Here is a 21,993-nt window from a genome sequence, read left to right as displayed (position 1 = left end):
CTCCTGGAGAGTTGATTATACTGTACTTTGGAAAAAAAAATCAGGATATTCAGACACATTGCACTTGTGAATGTGCCAAGCTCCTCCCATTTTGCCTTTTATTCTTCTTGGCATGGTACTAGCGGTATTTATTTTTACATGGAACTATTCAAATGTTTGCATTTAAATAGAATAGTCTGATTAGTTTTAAGTCTCCAGAACTGTTGCATTTAGTATAAGCAGCAGTTATTTCAGGAAGCCAAAATTATAAATAGCCCTTATTTTAAAACTTATAGCCTCTTAGAATAAAATGTAGCTAGCTTTATTTATTTGCTGCAATTACTTTTCTTGTGTCGCCCATCTGCTAACCCAAGAAAAATACATTTAAAATGCTACATTACTTGCTGGGTGCTGAATTGGGATATGTAATGTGACCACAGGCACACCTTCCTTCTCACCTACCCAGCTCCTACCGCACCCTCCTGTATTTATATTTTAATTAAAATACTTATAAATTAAAATTACATTAGTTATAATTTATTAATTTAAACGAAGTCAAAGGGCAAGCCAACTTCAGCATGATCTTTATTTACAAGAATGTCTCTAGGACTTACTCATAGGCATGCTTAGAAAAAATAATGCTGGACATCTGCAAATATTTTGCTGGGAATTATGCCCCTGTGCACAATGAATTGCAATAGTGAAGAGTTTCTGGAGGACCAGAGGGGATTTGGGTAACAACGTCACCAGTTTGTGTTCCAGTAAACAAGTGTTATGACTAATTAACCCCACTCCCGTGGCAGCCATTTCTGTGCATTTACTTGCAACCCAAAGAAATGTTGAAAGAAATTAAAGGAAAAAGCAGACAACTCTGTCAGCAGAATAATCCCCTGAAAGCCGGATGGAACTGAAACAAGTTTAGTATCCGAGAAGACACCAGCAAAAGAAAGATGAAGTTTGAAACTAGGCTGGGAATTGCGGGATGAGTTCCCTCTCTGCAGTTCCCCATACATCCCTATGGGAAAGCTGGATAGAAAGCAGCCTGCTGTGTTGCTGACTGCTCCATTTTAAAACCTGCCCTCTTTTCTCTGGGATGCATCATCCAGAGAAGAACTCAATTCTTCTCAGCACGCACATAGGAGAGAACAGAAGTACACCTGTAGGTATGTGCCTTACATTGCACCTCAATGGCCCCCATGGTCACCACTGCTAATGGGCTGAAAAAAATTCCAGAAGCCATGCTTAGCATGTCTTCTCTACCTTGGGAGACTAGAAAGTCCCTGTCTTTGAAAGAAACTAGAGCATCATCTAAGAATTCCAAATATGTAAAGATTGCCACGGATGCTTAATTAATAGCATAGGTCAGAAATAGTAGAGAGCTCCTGGTAGACTAGATCCTACAGATTCAAGAAAGCTAGTCTGTCAGGATAATTATTTTATCCTTGCCTACATTTTTAATTCTAGTTTTTGTTGTTTTATTGGGTACAAGTATGAATTTTGCCTCACACACATTGCTACATGAGCTCCACTACGTGACAGTTTGCTTTCAGGTTTAATTCAAGGTATTGGTTATCACCTTTAAAGGCCTTCATGGCATGGAACCAGATTACCTGAGGAACTGTCTTGTTCAAATTGCATTGCCTTGTCCCGCCCCACCAGATAGAAAGGGATCCTGTCAGTTAAAGAACTGACTAGCAGGATCTAAGAAGAGAGCTTTCTCTGCCACTGCCCGTGTCCTCTGGAATATTTTACCACCAGAGATAAGGTGAACCCCCAATCTTTCTGAGCTTTCTGAAAACTCTTAAGATCTGGCTTGCCAATTAGCAGGGGGGGGGTGTCTAAGAGTGTTAAGTAACCCTAGAGGTAGCTGATGCTTGAGCATGCTCCTTCTGCCTTAACATTTTAGCCTTGTTAACTTCTTAACTTGGATGTTTATTTTTACTTTTAACTTGTGCATTTTAGCCTTGCTTTTTACCTCTGTTTTTAACTGTGCTTTTAGTCGTGTTTTTATATTATTTTACGATGTTGTTTTTAAGCCGCCCAAAGTCAGTTTGGTGAGATGAACAATGTCAAAATTTGATAATTAAATAATTAAATGAACAAACAAATAAATAAATATTTTTTTACGTTCCATGCTTCTGTTTTGTCTAAACAACCCTAGGAACATTTATTTCAGACAAAACAAAAATATAACGAAAGGCTAAATCATAGCCAGAAGGTTATATTTTACTGCTTATATAAAACTGCTTCTATTAAAAACAAATTTTATAAAAGCTAAAGTCAAACTAAGTGAAGCTAACCCTTCAGTGCAAAGTTATGAAATTCATGGCCTGGAAACTGCTTGTGGTGTGCATAATACACATATCTATGTATGTGTTTGTGTGTATACTGTGTAATTGTGTGCATGTATTCATTTTTTTTTAGTAAATTATACAGGAAGATGGCATAGCAATGCATTATCATCTTGACTTAACATATAGTTCCTTGGCATGCTAACAACAACTAGGGACAACTGGTGAAGTGCCACACAATGCAGAGAATAGATCCTAGCCATTCTATCAGAAATTACAGGATTATGATCTAATGAAAGGAAGTATTAGACTAGATGTCCCAAAGGTGCTTTTCACGAGGCAACTGGGCTTTCTTGTTTTTCTTTGAAGACATTTTGCTTCTCATCCAAGAAGCTTCAAAGCTTCAAAGAAAAACAAGGGGGTCCAGTTGCCTCTTGAAAAAGCACCTTTGGGACAACCATGACCTGGATGGATGAGAATCTCCATAGACATTTAGCTATGCACTATTAAACTAGATGATTTTCTACAGAAAGTTCAAGGGAACCATGGTTTCAGCCTTATCCATTGCATACTGATCAAAAAGTTTAGCTGATGGAATATTAGATATATATTCCTTCAAATAAGCATGATGATAAATTGTGCCAGAGTAAAGGAAATTAAGATTAACCAGGAATATGACAGGGGACCAAGGATTTCCAAGCCTGGTTTTTTTCATAACTCAGTGGATACAGATTCAGAAAAGAAATTTAGAAATGGGTTCATCCATTGCCCAGCTATACAAATTTTCCTTTGCCAGAAAGGATTTGTTTACATTTTCTGCAGGTACGGGCACTTATTAATAAAACATTAAATCTGTCACTTGAACAAGGGCCCTATATCCTCAACAGCACTGAACACTATAAATATTCCCCTGTTGGTTTTATCTGACTTCTACTCTGCATTTATACCTCTAAGACAGGGGTGTCAAACTGCCGGCCTACAGGCCGGACGTGTCATAAAGAAACCGTGCCCACCCCATTGCTGGCAATGGGGAAAAAGCTCTGATACATCACGCAACGTCACTGTTGTGACATCGTGAGTTTGACATGTCTGCTCTAAGATGTCTTCTTTCGCTATGGAACCCAATGACCTCCTCCTCTTCCTGCAAAACAAAAGAAAACAAAACAAAACCTGAGCTGGATAAGTCATTTCAAGCATTTTTGTCTCATTTCCAATGTTGAAGTCTTAGTATTGCACATGTTTTCCTAATTTGGTGATCTTTTGTTCAAAGGGAAAAGAAATATAAATGTCTCATTTGCATGCTTTTTTTTAAAAAAAAACCCTACCCTAGAGTGTGTGCTAAACCAGCAAATGCTATAATTTTTTTATAAGGTATGATAGTTGCTTTTTTTGTAAAAGAAAAAGGTGCCGGAACTCACACATGTCATACAAACCACCTTGCCTACCCTACAAGGTTCCATCCAAAAAAGGTGCCGGAACTCCGTTCTGAGCGTTCTATGAGAAAAAAAGCCCTGGCCCTACACTTTTAAAACAGGATCCATAAAGTAAAAGACATTTATTACTGATCCTCGTATTCAGCATCACTGGCTATTTCTCAAAAGACAGATATGTACAATCCTGGCTCTTATCTACAATCAACCTACTAGGAAGACAGCTTTGATGTGTTTTGTTCTTCTATGTCTCAGAGGTCATGTTTTCTCACCTGCTATCTGGTTTGCCTGCTCTCATTTCATTGTAGACAAATTTGCCTCATCCTTCCATTCTTCACAGTAATTTCGTTTTTTTAAAAAAAGTCCATCCTTGGAAGGGGGAAATCCTGTTTTGGGTTGTTTGTTTTTGTTGCTGTGTTTTTTTTTAAACAAGTTTAGTGATAGAACAAGAAAACAATGGACATGTCAAATTTTTTCAACGATATAACAGGAAAGGATGAACCTCCCTTGTCTTGCCTTTTTAATATTGTCATTGATAGAATAATGGGACCATGAAATGATTGTTACTTCATATTGATCATGAGAAGTGATTCTGCCACTTTCCCCTTCTAGACCAAGTGAAGAAAAAAGAATAAAACCAGGGCATTTTCTGGATAGTTAAAGCAGAATTGTAATCCACAACCAAGAAAAGTGTCAACAGGCAGGCCAGGTCAAAAAATAGGTACACCACCAATTCTAGAAAAGCTTTTTATTGTAGTAAAAGGCAATATCAAAATTGTGAAAGCTGGGGCAAATGTCTCTCAATCCCATCTGATATTAAATAAAATCAAGGGGTTATTTTTAGGTTCTTTCTCATGCTGTTTTCTTTTAAGCTGACTTCATTTCCAGCTGGTTTAAACATTGCAGTCCAGGAACTTAGAGCAATAATAATAATAATAATAATAATAATAATAATAATAATAATAATAATAATAATAATAATAATAATAATAATAATAATAATAATGATGATGATGATGATGATGGTGGTGATGATGGTGATGATGATGATAATGATGATGATGATGGAAGGGATCTTGGAGGTCATCTAGTCCAACCTCCTGCTCAGGCCAGAAACCCTATACCATTTCAGACAAATGGCTGTCCAGTCTCTTCTTGAAAACTTCCAGTGTTGGAGCATTCACCACTTCTGGAGGCAGGTTGTTCCACTGGTTAATTGTTCTAACTGTCAGGAAATTTCTCCTTAGTTCAGGGTTGCTTCCCTCCTTGGTTAGTTTCCATCCGTTGCTTCTTGTCCTGCCTTCAGGTGCTTTGGAGAATAGCTCCCTCTTCTTTGTGGCAGCCCCTGAGATATTGGAACACTGATATCATGTCACCCCTCGTCCTTCTCTTCACTAAACTAGATAAACCCAATTCCAGCAACCATTCCTTGTATGTTTTAGCCTCCAGACCCCTAATCATCTTTGTTGCTCATCTTCTCTGTACTCTTTCTAGAGTCTCAGCATCTTTTTTACATCATGGTGACCAAAACTGGATTCAGTATTCCAAGTGTGGCCTTACCAAGGCGTTGTAAAATGATATTAACACTGCATGTGATCTTGATTCTAACCCTCTGTTAATGCAGCCTAGCACTGTATTAGCTTTTTTAGCAAGCTCCTAGTTAAAATTTTCATTTGGTGGTGCAAAAGGATACATTGAGACAGTTCATCTTTCTTTTCAAGCTTCTTGGAATGATTTCTGCTTTATGAAAAGTTTCAGTATAATAAACCTAGGAATCCTGATGTGGCAAGCTGAGCTGAATATCTTTTATCAAAATAAGAGTTCTGGTTTCAGATAAACAGACCTTTTGATAAGTGTGGCAATATGTTCTAACATTCTGTAACTTTTGTAGTGGAAGAGGGGAAATAGTTATCTACTGGGAAAATTATTTTCAAGCTTCAGTGATAATTAGACATTTGTTAATGTCAAATGTTATTTTTAATAACAGTTTAATTTCATGCAGAGTATTAAAGCCAGAGCTTGCCCAAGAGATTTTGCTGCTTGAAATGCCAACTTAAATGATGGTGCAGAATGTGCTAAAAATGTGACATATGGAACAGAAAAATCTCAAAGCATCTTTCTCAATCTCTGGTGGCAATAATTTGTTGGCCGCTCATTTTACTGGTTGTCTAAGGCAGCAATTTTACATTATTTAATGGGAGGACTAGTAGTGACTAAAAGAAATAGTCATATTCTAGGAAGCTGATTGAAATGGTATGGAAAAATATGAAGGAGCCATAGCATCTTGAATACTCATGCATCCACAAGAATATACATCCATGTGCACACACACATTACATGTCTAGTGACTACAAAATCCTATTTCAGCCCATTCATTGACTTGGAAAACAGTTTAACTTCCAATCAACCTTGGATTTGAACCAGGAAGTTTATCTGCAACGAGAGCAAATTCAAGTCTTAACTCAGAAATCATAATCTTTCTTTGATTGTAATTGGGAAGAAATAGCAGTATCTTCATTTTTTATATATATAATTGAATGAACGATAGTTCTTTAGGGGATGAAGTATGATAACTTTTACACTTTTAAGTTCAGAACATTGTTATGTACATTTTTAAACAGTGATTGCTGATCATGACGTCTTTATTTCTTGTTGGAATTAGATGAAATGCTTAACGTTGCTCCTTTTATGACAATGAAACTTATTAGATTTAAATTGAACCTGGCTTTTCGTTCAGGACCAACCAAAAATGTAATTTCTTTTTTATTTTTTAATTTTGGTAGGTAATTGTTACAGAACATATTATAGCTGTTAAATAAGGAACCTGCATCTTTTGAGAAGAATAGCAGCAGTATGAAAAATCAATTTATGGAGAAGGAACAAAGTGATTTAGTTCCCTATCCAATGAGCATGTGTAAGTTGCAGATTCTGAGCAATTTGAAAATATTCAGAAGATTTGATGTAGTGAGTTAGTTGTCATAAATTACAACAGTTCAAACTTTCAAAATTACTCTTGTGTTGGCAAGGGAAATCAGTTTAGATAGAATATTCTGGAAAATTAAATGGCAGAAGGACTGGAACATTCAGCATTTTTTTTAGCCCTGCATCTTCCCATGGCCTCCAATAAAATTAATCCTGGATGAGCAAACTAGGAAGCAGAATGGAGTTTTGGATTAAACATTCACAAAACTGACAGTGATCAGAAGTAGACTTTATCCTGGACATAGACTTTTTGAAAGTGGAACATAACGTATGGAATGATGGACCCATTTAGAACAATGCAAAGGATGGAACTACAAAGGGATGGGGAAAAACAGCAAATGTTACTGCCTCTCCTTCTCCATTGGGTGATTCAATTTTTATCCAAACTTACTTTTTATTTCTTGGTTTGATATCACAACAATATTAAGAGCTTATATTCAACAGCTCCTAGCCTCAGCTACTGAATACAGTCACGTTGCAGGCCAAATGCAACATATTCATGATATTTCTCAAGCGGCATATAAATCCATTGAAGTATAGCTACCATTATGTAAATTATATATTTGTTAAAATTATTTTGGTATCATTTGCCTTAATGGGAAGGTCCAATAACATTACTTGTGTTTTAACATTCACCATTATGTTTTGTACTTTTATGAGGTGTTTTTTTTTTACTTTTGGGAAGCAAACAAGAAAGGAATCAGATTTCCTCTGCTATTTGTTTTTTATTCATTCCTTCATTTTTTATGGATGGGTGTTGTGATAACTTGCCTTGTGTCTGTGAAAATCAAATGTAATCATGTTTTGCTATTCACTGGAGGGGTTTTTTTCCATCCAAAAAGGAATTGTAATAACTGTTTTTAATAGGGTAGCTTTTGATAGATACTTGGCATTGCTTGTTTTGATGGAATATTCTTGGCAATTGTGGGGAAAAAAGTTCAAGTTTAAGTGAGTTGTTTGGTGCATTTGCAGATCATGATTTTAGAAGGAACTGGCAGAATGAGTCTTAATTCCGTCACAAGTCTTCTTCACGAACAGTCGACCTGGACAGAAGGATATCCCACATGTAATGGTAGGAAGTATTCACCAGTGGTGATCTATGAATAGGTTTGAGAACTATCCATCTTTCTCTTGTCGTTGTGCTATTCTAAAAATTACTATCTTATGGAATACTGTTCAATTTCTGTAAACTAAAATTTTAGTGAATGCAATTATTTTTCTATTCTTATGGGGTTTTTTAATTTAAAGTATTAAAGCAAAAAAAAGAAGAAGAAGAAGAAGAAGAAGAAGAAGAAGAAGAAGAAGAAGAAGAAGAAGAAGAAGAAGAAGAAGAAGAAGAAGAAGAAGAAGAAGAAGAAGAAGAAGAAGAAGAAGAAGAAGAAGAAGAAGAAGAAGAAGAAGAAGAAGAAAGCATTTGCTTTCTGGAAAGTGTGTACTATCAGTAACATCTACCAGGCAACTCCACCCAAACAGACAACACATTCTAATCTAAGTTTGAAATCTGGAAAGTGCACCATTTCAACTTGAAATTCTCGATCCCGATTCTTGCTGTGCTGAGCTAATGTTAACTGCTTCTCACTGGCAATGAAACTAACATTGCCACCAATGGCCAGAAGTAATTTTGGGTGAGGTAGAAACCTTTTCATTTGGCACTTGACTGAAATACCCATTAAACTTGATTTCAAATAAATTATATTCACATAACTGGTTCATTAAAAATGTTTTTCTCATTACTGAATTTAAAATAAGCACTTATTTCTGAATAGGGAAATAGAATGATATTGCTGTTTTGAGTCCATAAAGCTGATGTAATTTAAAGCACCAAAGTATGTTTCCTTAAATCATATATTTTAAAAAAACTTTTAGGATTTAATTTGTAGACAACTACAATTTTAAAATTTGATATTTCTTTAAAATGTATTCCAACTTTTTATATCATATATGTATTGTAATCTTGGCTACTACTGTTATCAATTCAATATATATCAATTCAACATTTGCTGTAAAAAATTTCATGGATTGCCTATCAAATAACTAGAATTTTTATTTTATAAATTCCTCAAGATTTATAAGGAACATGATTTGCCTTGGGGTAAATAGATAATTATAAATCCCAAGATTAGAATTCTGTATAGCTGATGCTGACTTCATTTTGCCCACTAACTGCATTCTTTTAAAAATAGGAATAAACATATCAGTCATAGTTAATTTTCTTAATGAACTCTTAATAAGATTATTGTAATGTGATCTATATGAGACTGCTTTTTGAGGATGCCTCCAAATTATAATTGTTTCTGAAGTCATAGTCAATATCATTTAAATATTATCTAGGTTGGTGTTAGATTGCAGGAGATTCTGATTTTCATATCATGTAATTGGTTTCCATTTAATTTCTGGGAACTCAAATTACTAATTTGAACACAAATAGTCTGGATAAAGACTATTTAACTATTCATAACTGATTTTTTTTCCCCTTGAAAGTCCTGCTTTGGGTTTTCCATCCAGTATATAAAAGTAGTCTAATGCTCTTCATCAATGTCAATGAAGTTTTCCCCCCAAAAAAACTTATTTTTCTATTCTATTCTATTATAAAATTTAGCTGCTGTTTGGAAGGGCTGGAGCCAAAGTTCTAGATTTATGTTTTAATTCCTAAAGATGTTTGTTTTTACTGACTGCTTTCTGCTGCTTAATTTATTATATCACCTTTACATCAATGATTATTCTCATTATTTATCATTGTCTGTACTACAGCTTTTCAAGTGTTGAGGATTTTCCCCCCCAATAATTTAATACACAAATAAAAATGAAACATTCTTCACTTTCACCAATATTATTTATGGATAGTGAAATGTTTTCTTTAGTGATTACTACATCTTTCCCTGCAGCAGCATCAAGCAGTTTTTTTGGAACACAGTGGCATGAAATACATCCTCAGTACTGGACAAAGTATCAGGTCTGGGAATGGCTCCAACATCTTTTGGACACCAACCAGCTTGATGCCAACTGTATCCCATTCCAGGAATTTGACATCAGTGGGGATCATCTGTGTAGCATGACTTTGCAGGATTTCACCCGGGCAGCTGGCTCTGCTGGACAACTTCTTTACAGCAACCTCCATCATCTAAAGTGGAATGGTAAAACTTTCACTAAAATATATGTTACCTTTGCCAACTTCTGATCATCAGTTATTATAGTACTACTAATTCTGATCAAATTTAGCCAATAGGATCAATAATGAAAGATGATGGAAATTGATTTAGCAATGAATAAGGCTGGGAAAGCAAGATTTAGACACAATATATAAAATTTTGTTCAAAATGTATCCCTTGCATTCAGAAGTCAGTAAAAGGAAAGAGAAACTTTATAATAAATATCCTGCTCAACTCATTTGTCACTGAACTGTTCTGAGTCTACAATATAAAACATTGATCTAAAACTTTGAACATTATTTTCTAGGTTTGTAGAAATAGAAATAATATTTCTGGTGGCCTATCTTTCCTTTTGTGATCTTAAAGATATCTACTGCTTAATATGGCTGAAGATCAAAACAGCTAGTTCCAAGGCTTAACAAAAAAATAAAAAAGATGCATCGCTATTCTGCAGATCCAGGTCTCAGAGACCATTTAGCCAAAGTCTCTGAAAATTAATTTACTTCCATTAATTTAAAATGTCCCCATAGCCCAATAGGAAGTTTTGAAAAATATACAGGACATTCAATCAGGCTTTCAGGATCCTTTTCAGATCTTTATGCCGGATATATAACATTCAAATCATATAATGTACAAACATCTTGGGATGGAACATAAGTGCAAACCTATATCAGTACATTTTCCTTAATTCAACCCCAGAGAGAATGGGACAGCAAGGTGTTTTTTTAAATTAGATTTAGTTCAGTGCAAAAAAATTTAGAATCCTGAGAACATAGGTGCCCTCACAAAATGGCTGAAATGATTATTACAGCCACAAGCACTAAATAATAATTAAATAGGGAATCTCTAACCTATATTATCCCAACTCAACTTTCCCCCCTGGTTTTAGGGGTATCTCAAGTATTTTATAAGCATATTATAAATGTGAAATTTTGTTAAACTTAAGAATACTTTAATTTTTTTTCCAGTCAGGACATGATTCTTGGCACACACTGAAGGCTGTCTGTAGTGCATAATTGTCACCATGTCATCTTCAACATTATTGAAGAAAATGTTGCCTTCCCTATATTAAAAATGTGTGACTTCTTTGCTTTAGTAAACCTGATTCTTTAAATAATATTTAACAAGAAGAAAATCTACTGGTGTTTGCTTGTGATTTGGTAACTCATATAAGCAGAAACAAGGCTAACATGAGAATATCTATTTTTCTTTTTGTTATTCTGATATATTATTTATGTAGCTCCCAATGGCATTGTTTCCTGTGGTTAATATAATCCAGCTGTTCTGGGTGGGTGTATGGTTGAAATTCTGCATTTTTATAATAATTGCATTGCACATTGCATTCATTTCTGTCAGGTCAGTGTGGAAGTGAAGTGTATCCATCACACAATGTCATTGTTAAGACAGAACAAACAGGTGAGTGATATCTATATTATTTCTGTTCTGAACAATGGCCAACTAGGAAAAAACAAGGAGAATGGTTATTTAGAACCAAATAACTCATAAGTCTAAGAAGGGGTTAGATGAGCCCATGTAAATGTTAAAATAATTATTTTTAATCATTATAACATTACTAACATTACATTAGCCATTTATTGGCTCATTGATTCCAGAGATAATGTTTTAGATCAATATAACCTAGACAGTCTAATATTGGGGTGAAATATTATATTCAATATTATACTGAAAAGGTATTTTTTTAACTAAGTTATATGATCCATAGCCATTGAGCTATTCGGAAATTCCTAACAATAGTGTGTGTAACATCAGTTTATTTCACAGTTTAGTATAAAGTCTTTTTCCCCATTTCATAGTATTTCAAATTTTTCACAAGTGACCACAAGGGAGTCCCCTTCTTTACTTCTTTTTCCCACATTTGTTGATTTCAGTTCAAAAATCTGAGATTATTTTATGCATTCATCCATTAGATTTATATCCCATCTTTTCTCCAAGAGGTCAAAGTGGTTATTCCCCCCACATAACAATAATTCTGTAAAATAGATTAGGGATCTATTGAGGGATAATGACTGACCCCAAATTGCTCATTTAGCTTCCATGGCTGAAAACACACCTGATTTTGAATTATTCCCAGTGTCTTGCCCACTGAATCCTTCAAATTCTTTTTTTTATTTTAATCCCATTTATATCCCGCCCTTAGCAATAGCCTTCATTCTATGTATATGCCTGCTTTATTAGGGCTTTCACACACCCCCAAGCGGCATTATTACAAAGTCAGCTTATTGCCCCCAACAATCTGGGTCCTCCTTCTTCTTTTGCATTATCAAATAAAATACCATATAACAGTCTGAGTCTTTTGGGATTTCTTACACTAAGCTGAATGCTATTGAAATATTTTTGTGCTATGCAGAATAGCAAAAATATTACTCCCCAATCCCACTTGGGACACTCTTTTTTATTTTTAGAAAGGAAAAAAAACACAAAAGTAAAGAGTAGATCAGGTATCTAAACTACAAGATGTTATGTTGCAAGGACACTGGCTCGGGATGCCTAAACACGTAGCTAGTAAGCGGAAGATTGACCAAATTCCTAATTCATAAGTTTTAAGCTGCCAAAGCACAAAGGTTTAACATTCATCATGATTCATTTCCAGGTGTAATCATATATTCATTACTTTAAAAGAAAAATAGATCCCCAAACTTGCATTTGGAAATGGAAACAAAAACAAGGTTAACGTCGTCTAAAAAAGGGACAAATGTTTGTACAGAAGGACTAATCTCTAGTAACAATACCCAGATGAGTAGTGTGCTCATCTGTATGTTTTATGGGTCAAAAGATAAATTTAGAACAGTTATTCCCTACAATAATATGTTTATTTCTTGCCATCCTCCAAGATTATCAGGTCAAGGTAAGAAAAGAAAAGAGCAAATTTATACCATGTGATTGCAGCTGGAGAACATGCTTAATATAGTCATAGTTGTCTGTATCCCTCTCTGTCTTCCCAATGGCTACAAAAGTTAGATGTAGAACTGAGGAAGTGTGTTTAAACAGAAATAACAAAAAGGGCAATTAGCTGCATACAGGACTCCTTGCTGCCTTACCCTTACTTTTTAGAGATCCGAGAGCTGTTTCCAACTTTTGAGGCTTGTAGCCACAGTAAAAATAATAATAATAAAAAAAAACCAATAACACATGAAAAGAAAATATGAGGCATCCAAAGAAAGAAGGAAAGGCTTTATGACAATATTGTTTAAATAACAAAATAACAATTGTTGAAACTAGAGAAGCTGCAGGAGCTTAAAGGATAGAGTGCAGGCTTAAAAAATGGGGTCAGGTGAGTGCCATGTTTGGAGAAAGACCGAGGAAGAGCGAGCCAAATAATGACTCATTAGCCTTTTGCCATCTTACTCACCCACAACAGAGGCAACCTCAGCATACACTAGCTGTCAATGCAGCACCTACCTTTGGTACAGCACTTACAGCAAAGTCAATCTTCCAAAAATAGCTTTAAAGACTGGCACCATTCCTGAGGAGGTTGAAAGTGGCATAGGGTCTCCTGCTTGAGCAGGGGGTTGGACTAGAAGACCTCCAAGGCCCCTTCCAGCTCTATTCTGATTGATTTAAAGTGAGTCCATGCTGTCCTCACCGTTAGCATGGCTTTTCTGTACCTCTGCTCCTGAACAAAGCAAAACAATTTCGCATGTCCAATTGTTCACCCTTGGGGATTAAAATGTCTAATGTTTGGACCATGAAATAAGCCTTCTTGTCATTAATAAAATACTTTTGTATGTGTTATCTCTGTTGAAAATTTAAATTTTCTGTTCTGAATATGGAACATTTCTTGTATCTAATGAGGAGTATTATTTTACCAGTATTGATTTTTGTTTTGCTCTTTTTTGTGCAAAAGATCCATCTTTAATGACCTCTTGGAAAGAAGAGAATTATTTCTACGATAGTGGATATGGTGGCACAGTAGGTAACTACCTTAAGATCCTCATATATTTTTAAACAACTCGGGGAAATTACTTTGGAAAAATAGTTTCTTACATTAATGCTTTTCTTCCTAAATCCTCAGAATTAGTGGACAGCAAAGCCTACTGTCGAACACAGCTTTCTGTCAGCACTACTGGTCACCAACCTATAGGTAAGTAGGTCTAACATTTCATAATCTAGGCCTGATGTGAGCATTTGGTTAAGTCAAATATCCAAACCATATTCTATGTTGCAATACACTTTGGTTTGTCTCATTACTATAGATGGACAGAAACATATAGGTTTTGTTTGTATAGATACATGTGATTGGACATGTTTAGAAAGTGCTTGAGCACTCATTAAGCCCATATCATATCTGTGCTACTGGTTTACCACAAGTACTCAAGGCTGAAAAATAATGCAGTCGCTTTAATGAGTTGCTCAGAAATGCTACATTTGTGCCAATCCTGAAGCACATTATTGAAGTGTGCATGCATATACAGTATATTTTGCTTTGATCCAAGGAATAGAATCAGCAAAATAACAAAAAATAGAACTTCCGGATCAATTCATCTTACCTTATTTACAGTGTTTTGTAGACCTAAACCCTTAGCTGTAAATCAGCAAGCATTGAAGAATTGGGAGAGAAGAAATAAAAGTTTTTATGTAAACAATGTGATATAGAGCAAACCAAATGACATAAATACTCTTTGTTAGGTTGATGTTGGACTAAAGCATCTCTTTCTTTCCCTCTGATACAAAGAGACACAAATAATTTGCAAGAAATTCATGCTGCTGGCACATAAGACAATCATGTGGCTACTCTGCAGCATAGGCTACTTGTTTTCAGTCTGTAAAAATATGAATCAACACCACATGGTTTGGCTGAGACCTGTGGTGCCGAGCTGAGACACAATAGAGCTGAGACAGGTGGTGAATTGAGCTCCATGAATAACACCCGTCTTTGCATAACACAATGAACCACAAGCCTGCCCATTACTGCTGTGTAAACTCAGTGTATTGGGTAAACTCTGAAAATTGTGTTGTTTTTTTTAAATAATCATGACATGCAAATACTATTTGTGTAGAAGGTAGAAAATGTCAGTTCAAAGCAGCTTTTTTCCTGCTGTCTTACTTCCCATTCTTGTGAAGCAGCTGCTACCTTTTCAAACCCAGTAGAACTGTAGCGAAATTTGATCATTGTCCCTGTTGTGATCTATTTATCTTCCAACTGCTGATCCTACTGGATGGGGAGCACGTGGGGTCACAGCGTGTACTAATTTGTGTATTCTGCAGGGGAAAAAAAGCCGGGTGCTTCTGAATCATATGCAAAGTCTGCGCATTTTTCTTTTGAGTTTTGCAAGATACCTTTGTTGAAACATCTTTTCTTTTTCCCATTCATCAAGGCACAGCCTTCAAAAACTCCTCATACCTAAAACTTCTTTCCTGGTAAAATGATCAGCTTTTGTTTTGCAGGTGTGGAGGAATTAGTTATTAACTCTGCGGTATGCGAGAAGCCATGTGTGCCTCTATTGGCACTGTGGTGCAATGAGGAGAGGAAAACAAGCATTACTAAAGAGACAGGAAAATGACAAGCAATGTCTTATTTTTTTATTATTATTATTATTTTTAGAAAGAGCTGTTGAGCTGTATTTGATCGTACCACAGCATGCTGCGTGCTATCTTATGCTGTTCTTGTTACAAAAAGCTACTTTGCTTTCGTTTTACCTTCTGTCTGAAAACAGCACAAGAGAAATTTCCCCTGCCAGTTTTATTGGAGCGGCAAAAGTGGTGTAGCAATAGCAATAGCACTTAGCAATAGCAATAGCACTTAGCAATAGCACTTCACAGAGCATTACAGCCCTCTCTAAGCAGTTTACAGAGGCAGCAGGTGGCTCCCAACAGTCTGGATTCTCATTTTACCAACCTCTGAAGGATGGAAGGCTGAGTCAACCTTGAGCCGGTGAGACTCGAACTGCTGAACTACTGGCAGTACTGCATTCTAACCACTGTGCCACTACTGCTCAGCAGGGCATGGCCATAGATTGCTGGTGCGAAGCAGCTTTTTCTGGCTACTGACATTTCTTACCTTCAACTTTGCTTTCTTTCAGTCATTTTGATGGTATTTCTTTGCTGATAAGATGTTCTGCTGTGACATCAGTCACAACAATACTGTATTGCAAATCTGCAAGAATAAAGGTTGTAAGAAATCACCAGACCAACAAGGATTCCTTCCCCTTATTCTTTAAAATAAGATGTTACATCAGGCTATGTGATTATATTGATTTATTTATTTGCTTCCTTCCTTGTATGTTGCTTCAGTTAAAAAATAATGTAATTTGTTTTAAAAGATTCTCATAGAGCAAATTTCACAAAGGTTTTTGGTTTAATGATGTTGTTGTTATTAGTTGCAAAGTCGTGTCTGACCCATCACGACCCCATGGACAACGTTCCTCCAGGCCTTCCTGTTCTCTACCATCTTCTGGAGTCCATTTAGGCTCACGCCTACTGCTTCAGTGACTCCATCCAGCCACCTCATTCTCTGTTGTCCCCTTCTTCTCTTGCCCTCAACCTTTCCCAGCATTAGGCTCTTCTCCAGTGAGTCCTTCCTTCTCATTAGGTGGCCAAAGTATTTGAATTTCAACTTCAGGATCTGGCCTTCTAAAGAGCAGTCAGGGATGATCTCCTCTAGGACTGACTGGTTTGATCGACTTGCAGTCCAAGGGACTTGCAGGAGTCTTCTCCAGCACCAGAAGACTCCTGCGAGTCCCTTGGACTGCAAGGTTTAATGGTAGGGCTTGCTTCTATTGTGATAGAAATAGCAATACTACAACAAAATCAAGGTCAATGTGGATTTTAAAAACCATTATGTTAGATTTATTGAGCATATGGAATAGATGCAAACCCAGGTTATGCCCAAAAATATCTCTGAGGCTCTCAGTTTAAGAAGCATATTATAGGTGAGAAACAATAAGCAAACACAAATGCCTAGTTAGCCATAAGAAGATTCTTATGAAAACTAGAATTTTTTCAAGGAGCATGTAGAATAAAAAAACTCATTGCAGAGGGATATACTGTAATTATGCTAAGCTTGTAAGCCGCCCTGAGTCTTCGGAGAAGGGCAGGATATAAATGGAATTAAAATAAAAATAAATAAATAAAATACTGTAATTATGAATGGTTATCTTATTTACAATTATTAGAAAAATATAAAATAATAAAAATTATGGATTTAAATATCCTAAAACTGTTTGAATTCTATACAAATCATGAACGTGTAATTGCTAAAATGAATAGACTTTTCATGAAATTTGAAACAGAAGAATAAATGGAAGGTTGCATGAAAAGTGGGCCAAATTTTTTTTTGTTATAATTTAACAAAGAAAAATATAGGATTGAAAGGATTGAAATGTATCTATGTTATAATCTTAAAGATTTTTTTTATAAGATGATATACCATTGGTATATGTCACCAGGAAAAAATGTCTAGAATGTATAAAGGGACATCAAATTTATGTAGGAAATGTGAACAAAAAGAAGGGACATTTTATCATGTTTAGTGGACATTTAAAAAGCTAGAAAATTCTGGATCCAAGTACACAAACTGCTTAAGAGGATCTTTAATATTAATTGTTAAAGATTGGGATCGGTGAGGCATTGACAAGGCGATGGTGAAAGCAACAACATGTTTATTAGGTTAACACAGAAGCAGCACTAACTGCCGCTTAACTTTTATTTATACAGACCGCCGATAGGCGGTGGCCAATGGAATTAAAGCAGTAATTCCCACCCAAAACACAAACTTACAATTCTGCAGACAAGCAGTCTGGAGTTTAAACAGGCACAGCAGTTAATCATTTATAACTGTTTTCCAAGTAATTTACTTCAATGCATAACACTAATATACAATTGGAACTGATGGACAAACAACTGAAAAGAATCATGGAATAACTATAAAACTGTAGTGAGATTATTGTGTGCACAAAGATGGAAAGATTTTGCACTACCCACAATGACAAAATGGTTGGTGAAAATGATGAAACTTTTTGAGATGGCCAAATTAACCTTTTTGACCAAAGAATGACAATATTGCAGACTAAAAACTCTTATAGATTTTGTGTGTGAAACAGAAAAAAGTAACTTATGATTTATGATGATTAAACAAAATAGATAATACAAAGAGGAGAGCTAGTTTGGCCTAGTGGTTAAGACACCAGGTTGAATGTGGGAGACTGTGAATTCTAGTCCTTTCCTTAGCCAGGAAAGCTAGGTGGGTGACTTTGGGCCAGTCATTTTCTCTCAGTCCAACTCACCTTATAGGGTTGATATTGTGGGGAAAATAGGAAGAAGGTATGTTGAATAGGTTTGCCGTGAGTTATTTCTAAAAATAATAAAAGCAGGAAATCAATAAACAAACAAATAAACAAACAAGTATGCATTGTAAAGAAATTGGAAAATACTTCTTTGTTTCTTTTTTCTTTCCTTTCCTTTTTCTTTTTTTCCCCTTTTCTGTACTTCTCTTTTATTTATTTCTTTTTCTTTTCTTTTTCCTACTTTGTATTAGTTTATGTTAATTTTTATAGTCTTTTAATGATATATATATATATATATATATATATATATATATATATATATATATATATATATATATATATATATATATATATATATATATATATATATATATATATATAATGTCTGTGTGTGTGTGTGTGTGTGTAAATTTTTTTGGCTTGCTAACAAAGAATAAAGGGAGACCGATATGATCATTTCAAACTTATTTGTTCTCATCAGTCAGCCATACCCTTCTGTGATTCGAACCTGGGCCGACTGCGTCTTAAGCAGTTGTTTTAATCTCAGAAGGGTATGGCTGACTGATGAGAACAAATAAGTTTGAAATGATCATATCGGTCTCCCTTTATTCTTTGATAGCAAGCCAAAAAAATTTACACAAATATGAGCTGCCACTGCTGTGGCTACTGCCTGTTGATGGCCTTGGTCTAGGCTGAAACAGGAAATAAGATTTGTCCCGTGTCTGGGACTAAGCAAGTGTATTCTGAATGCTTAACAAACATTTAACATACATACACACACACACACACACACACACACACACATATATATATAAAAGAGGGTGGAAACAACAATCCTTAATTGGGCTTTGGTGCTTTCTCACAAAGTCAGCAGTTTGTATAAGAGGATGGTGCTGTCACCTTACCAGTGTAGAAAAGACATGAATGCAATTAGCTGAGTTTTTTTGTTTTTTTGTTTTTTTTAAGCTTTGAGCAAAAGGTCTTGCCATTTTCTTCTGTAATGGTAGTTTATATCCATTTTCCTAGTATGCTTATCAGCATCGCAACAAAATAATTCAGACAAGTTGGGACAGAAGCTGGGACTGGTATTTACTGTAAGTCATTTGCACATGCAAATAGTTAATTTCCACTGAAAGCTGCGGTAACAGTTTATGCATGAATGTAGGTGGAAGAATGCATGTGGGCTCTATGCTTTCTGGCACTATAATAGCTGTGCTCCAATGCAGGCATAACTTGACTTCCTGGCAAATTTCTCTGGGTAATATTTTCTTTTAGAGGGGGTTGGGTGATCACCTTAAACAGATGTTCATTTTGGCAAATATGATAAATAGAAATTATCTACTTCTCTCTATGGATGTTCTATTATATGTTTATAACACAAATTATCAATATAGTAAACTGATTAACATTTTGGCAAATATGGCAAATCAAAGCCAACTACCAGCTTTAGGTTAGTACGTAAAGTGTCAGGGTTCAAGAGCTATTCCTTCTATCACATGACAAAATACGTATCAATAGTGAGAGAAATGAGGTCTCTATAGATTTGTTGGTTTGAAGAATTTCCAATAACACCGGCTTTTGTTCCTCTGGATTTTCATTACCTCAGAAACAGCTCTTTGCCAGGTCATTATACCTGTTGATATTATATGTTTCCTTCATATGAAAGAATTTAAAGAAACAGGCAGTCCCTGTTTAGCAATCAGAACTAGGGCTGGCAACTTGGTCATTAAGCTTCACTAATAGAAACCCATGTTTTACTTCAACTTCCTTTTGCTTTAAAGACTTGCAAAGATCATAAATGTGAGAATTGGTTGTCATGTTATTTCTGATCACTATTATAACTGTAAATGGTCACTAACTGAAGGCTACCTGTATATACTTAAATAGCAAACAATAATACAAATGTTTAGAACTTTTACTGAATTTCATTTTAATCTTGTCTGAGGAAATATTTTGTCTCCATTTTTCATAATATGAGAGCCTAGGTGAAGCTAATTGCATTCAAAGCTGAGAAAATAAAGTATTGTTTCACACAGTGATTGATAAAACAGTACTATGTTAAGTGTGCCTATTTAGAAATAAGCCCCACTGATTTAGATGGGAATAGGACTGCAGCCTAACTTCATGAGTGAGCTCACAGCTCGATTATATAGTACATATTATTCAATAGGAAATTGTTAATTATTTATAAGGAATATATAAATAGATGGCTTATGGCTGCTAGCAATAATAGGACATAAGATGACAGATGTAAAGAATATGCAGTGAAAATGTTGAATCTATTCAGCAGATTGTTAGAAAATTTTGAATTATTTAGTAGATTGTGGAAATGTTGTTGAGGCAAGGTATCTCAATTTCAATGAAATATATGTCAAAGTAACCCACAATAGTCTGTTTAGCAATTTAGTTAAGTGTAGTCTAAATCGCATGACAATTACACAGATAAATAGCTAGCTCAAATGTTTTACTCAAAGAATATTCGTCAACTATTTTTCATAAAACTTAAACACAATGTTTGATGCTAAGCCCTGTACTTTTTAATTATTTAGATGAAGAGATAGGGGGACTGCTTGTCAAATATGCCAATGACACATTGAATCATGATAGGTTAAAAAATGTGCTGAAAAGAACAAAATTAAATTAAACCGAGGCAAATGAAAAAGCTTTCATTTAGGAAATAAGAATCAAATGGTAGTCTACCCAGCTACCTAGTTTGAGAATAATATTTGCGGAATAGTAATAGTTTACACATTATATGTGAGTCAACACTAGATATGGCTGCAAAGAAAGGAAATGTAAGTTTATATCAACAGAAGTATAGTTTTCTAAATCATAGGAAATAATAGTTCAAATTTATTCTGTACTCATAGATCCTTCCTAAAGTATTATTTTGACTCCTAGGTACCAACTTTAAGAAGGATTCATATGAACTGGGATAAGTTATGAAAAGGATATTTTTACCTCTGAGAAGAGAACACTAAGAGTGATAACACTTCAAAAACCTGAAAAGATGACACACAAAAGAAAATTACGAATATAGAATATGAAATAATAGATTTAAGTTGCAGAATCTGATTGAATGAAAGAACCATTCAATTACCTAGAGTGACGGTGGTCTCCCATTCATTATGTACTCAATATATTCAGGTGGATTTAGATTTAATTTGAATTCCTGCACTAAGCAGGAAATTGAACTCAAGGTGTCTATGATTCTATGAAGTTTGGATGGGTTGTCATTGTGAAGAGAGGGTTTCACCTTTTCCATGACTTGCAGATATTTTAAATGTTGGATGCTTTGTGTAAGTTGCAATTTTTTTTGAGGTAGGGGCAATTGACTTACCCCTAATTGCTTGAAAAAATTGTTGCTGAAATTACTGAAGACTGTTTTGTTTTATGTTGCTCCCAATTGAGGTCTTGAGGATCGTATGGCTGATGAATGGGACATATTTTTAGGTACATTCAATGTATCATCATCTCTAGAAGAGATTCAGATCTATAGAGGCAAGAACTGATTTCCTTTTCTGTTGCAGAGGAGTCTTCAGAAGGGAAGAAAATTTCACAAGATCACCCTCCAAAATCACACAACAAGAAACACAGTAAGACAGCTATTCTTGGATTTCTACCCTGTGAGGGGGACGTTAAACACTTATGGAATGTATACTGAATAAAAACAACAGAAGCGTGTCTAATCTGTAATTAGGCAAGATGCCTTCCTCAAATATTTTCCCCTTTGGAATTAATATCAAATAGAGAGGGGAAAGGACTATATATGTTTCTGCCATTGATTCTTCAGGTTTCTCTTTGGCAAATGTGGCCCCAATGCACTAATATTAAGATGTGACTTTCCCAGGAAATTTAATGATGAGGTAGAATCAGTGTGCACTGCTTGAATGAATGTAGTGAAATGGAAAAGGACAGT

The 21,993-nt window shown here is 35.2% G+C and overlaps 1 protein-coding gene across 6 annotated transcripts in view; it reads left to right on the top strand.

Annotated features, from left to right (window-relative positions):
- EHF (ETS homologous factor) overlaps positions 1–21,993 on the top strand; it is a 43,917-nt gene that overhangs the window by 11,717 nt on the left and 10,207 nt on the right. For 2 of the 6 annotated variants that reach the window (XM_081329347.1, XM_081329348.1), the window contains 6 exons: positions 7,655–7,754; positions 9,568–9,816; positions 11,188–11,247; positions 13,697–13,765; positions 13,865–13,933; positions 21,605–21,670. In XM_081329347.1, coding sequence (XP_081185473.1) covers positions 7,658–7,754; positions 9,568–9,816; positions 11,188–11,247; positions 13,697–13,765; positions 13,865–13,933; positions 21,605–21,670 — 610 coding nt within the window. In that variant the 5' untranslated portion in view covers positions 7,655–7,657. Of the gene's footprint in view, positions 1–7,654; positions 7,790–9,567; positions 9,817–11,187; positions 11,248–13,696; positions 13,766–13,864; positions 13,934–21,604; positions 21,671–21,993 lie in introns of those variants that run through there. The other 4 variants (XM_081329349.1, XM_081329350.1, XM_081329351.1 and 1 more) reach the window with 4 other exon arrangements.

The sequence above is a fragment of the Vipera berus genome, assembly GCF_964194415.1.
Source record: "Vipera berus genome assembly, chromosome: 1".
Classification (NCBI taxonomy): domain Eukaryota; kingdom Metazoa; phylum Chordata; class Lepidosauria; order Squamata; family Viperidae; genus Vipera; species Vipera berus.
This window is presented reverse-complemented; position numbering and strand designations above follow the sequence as displayed.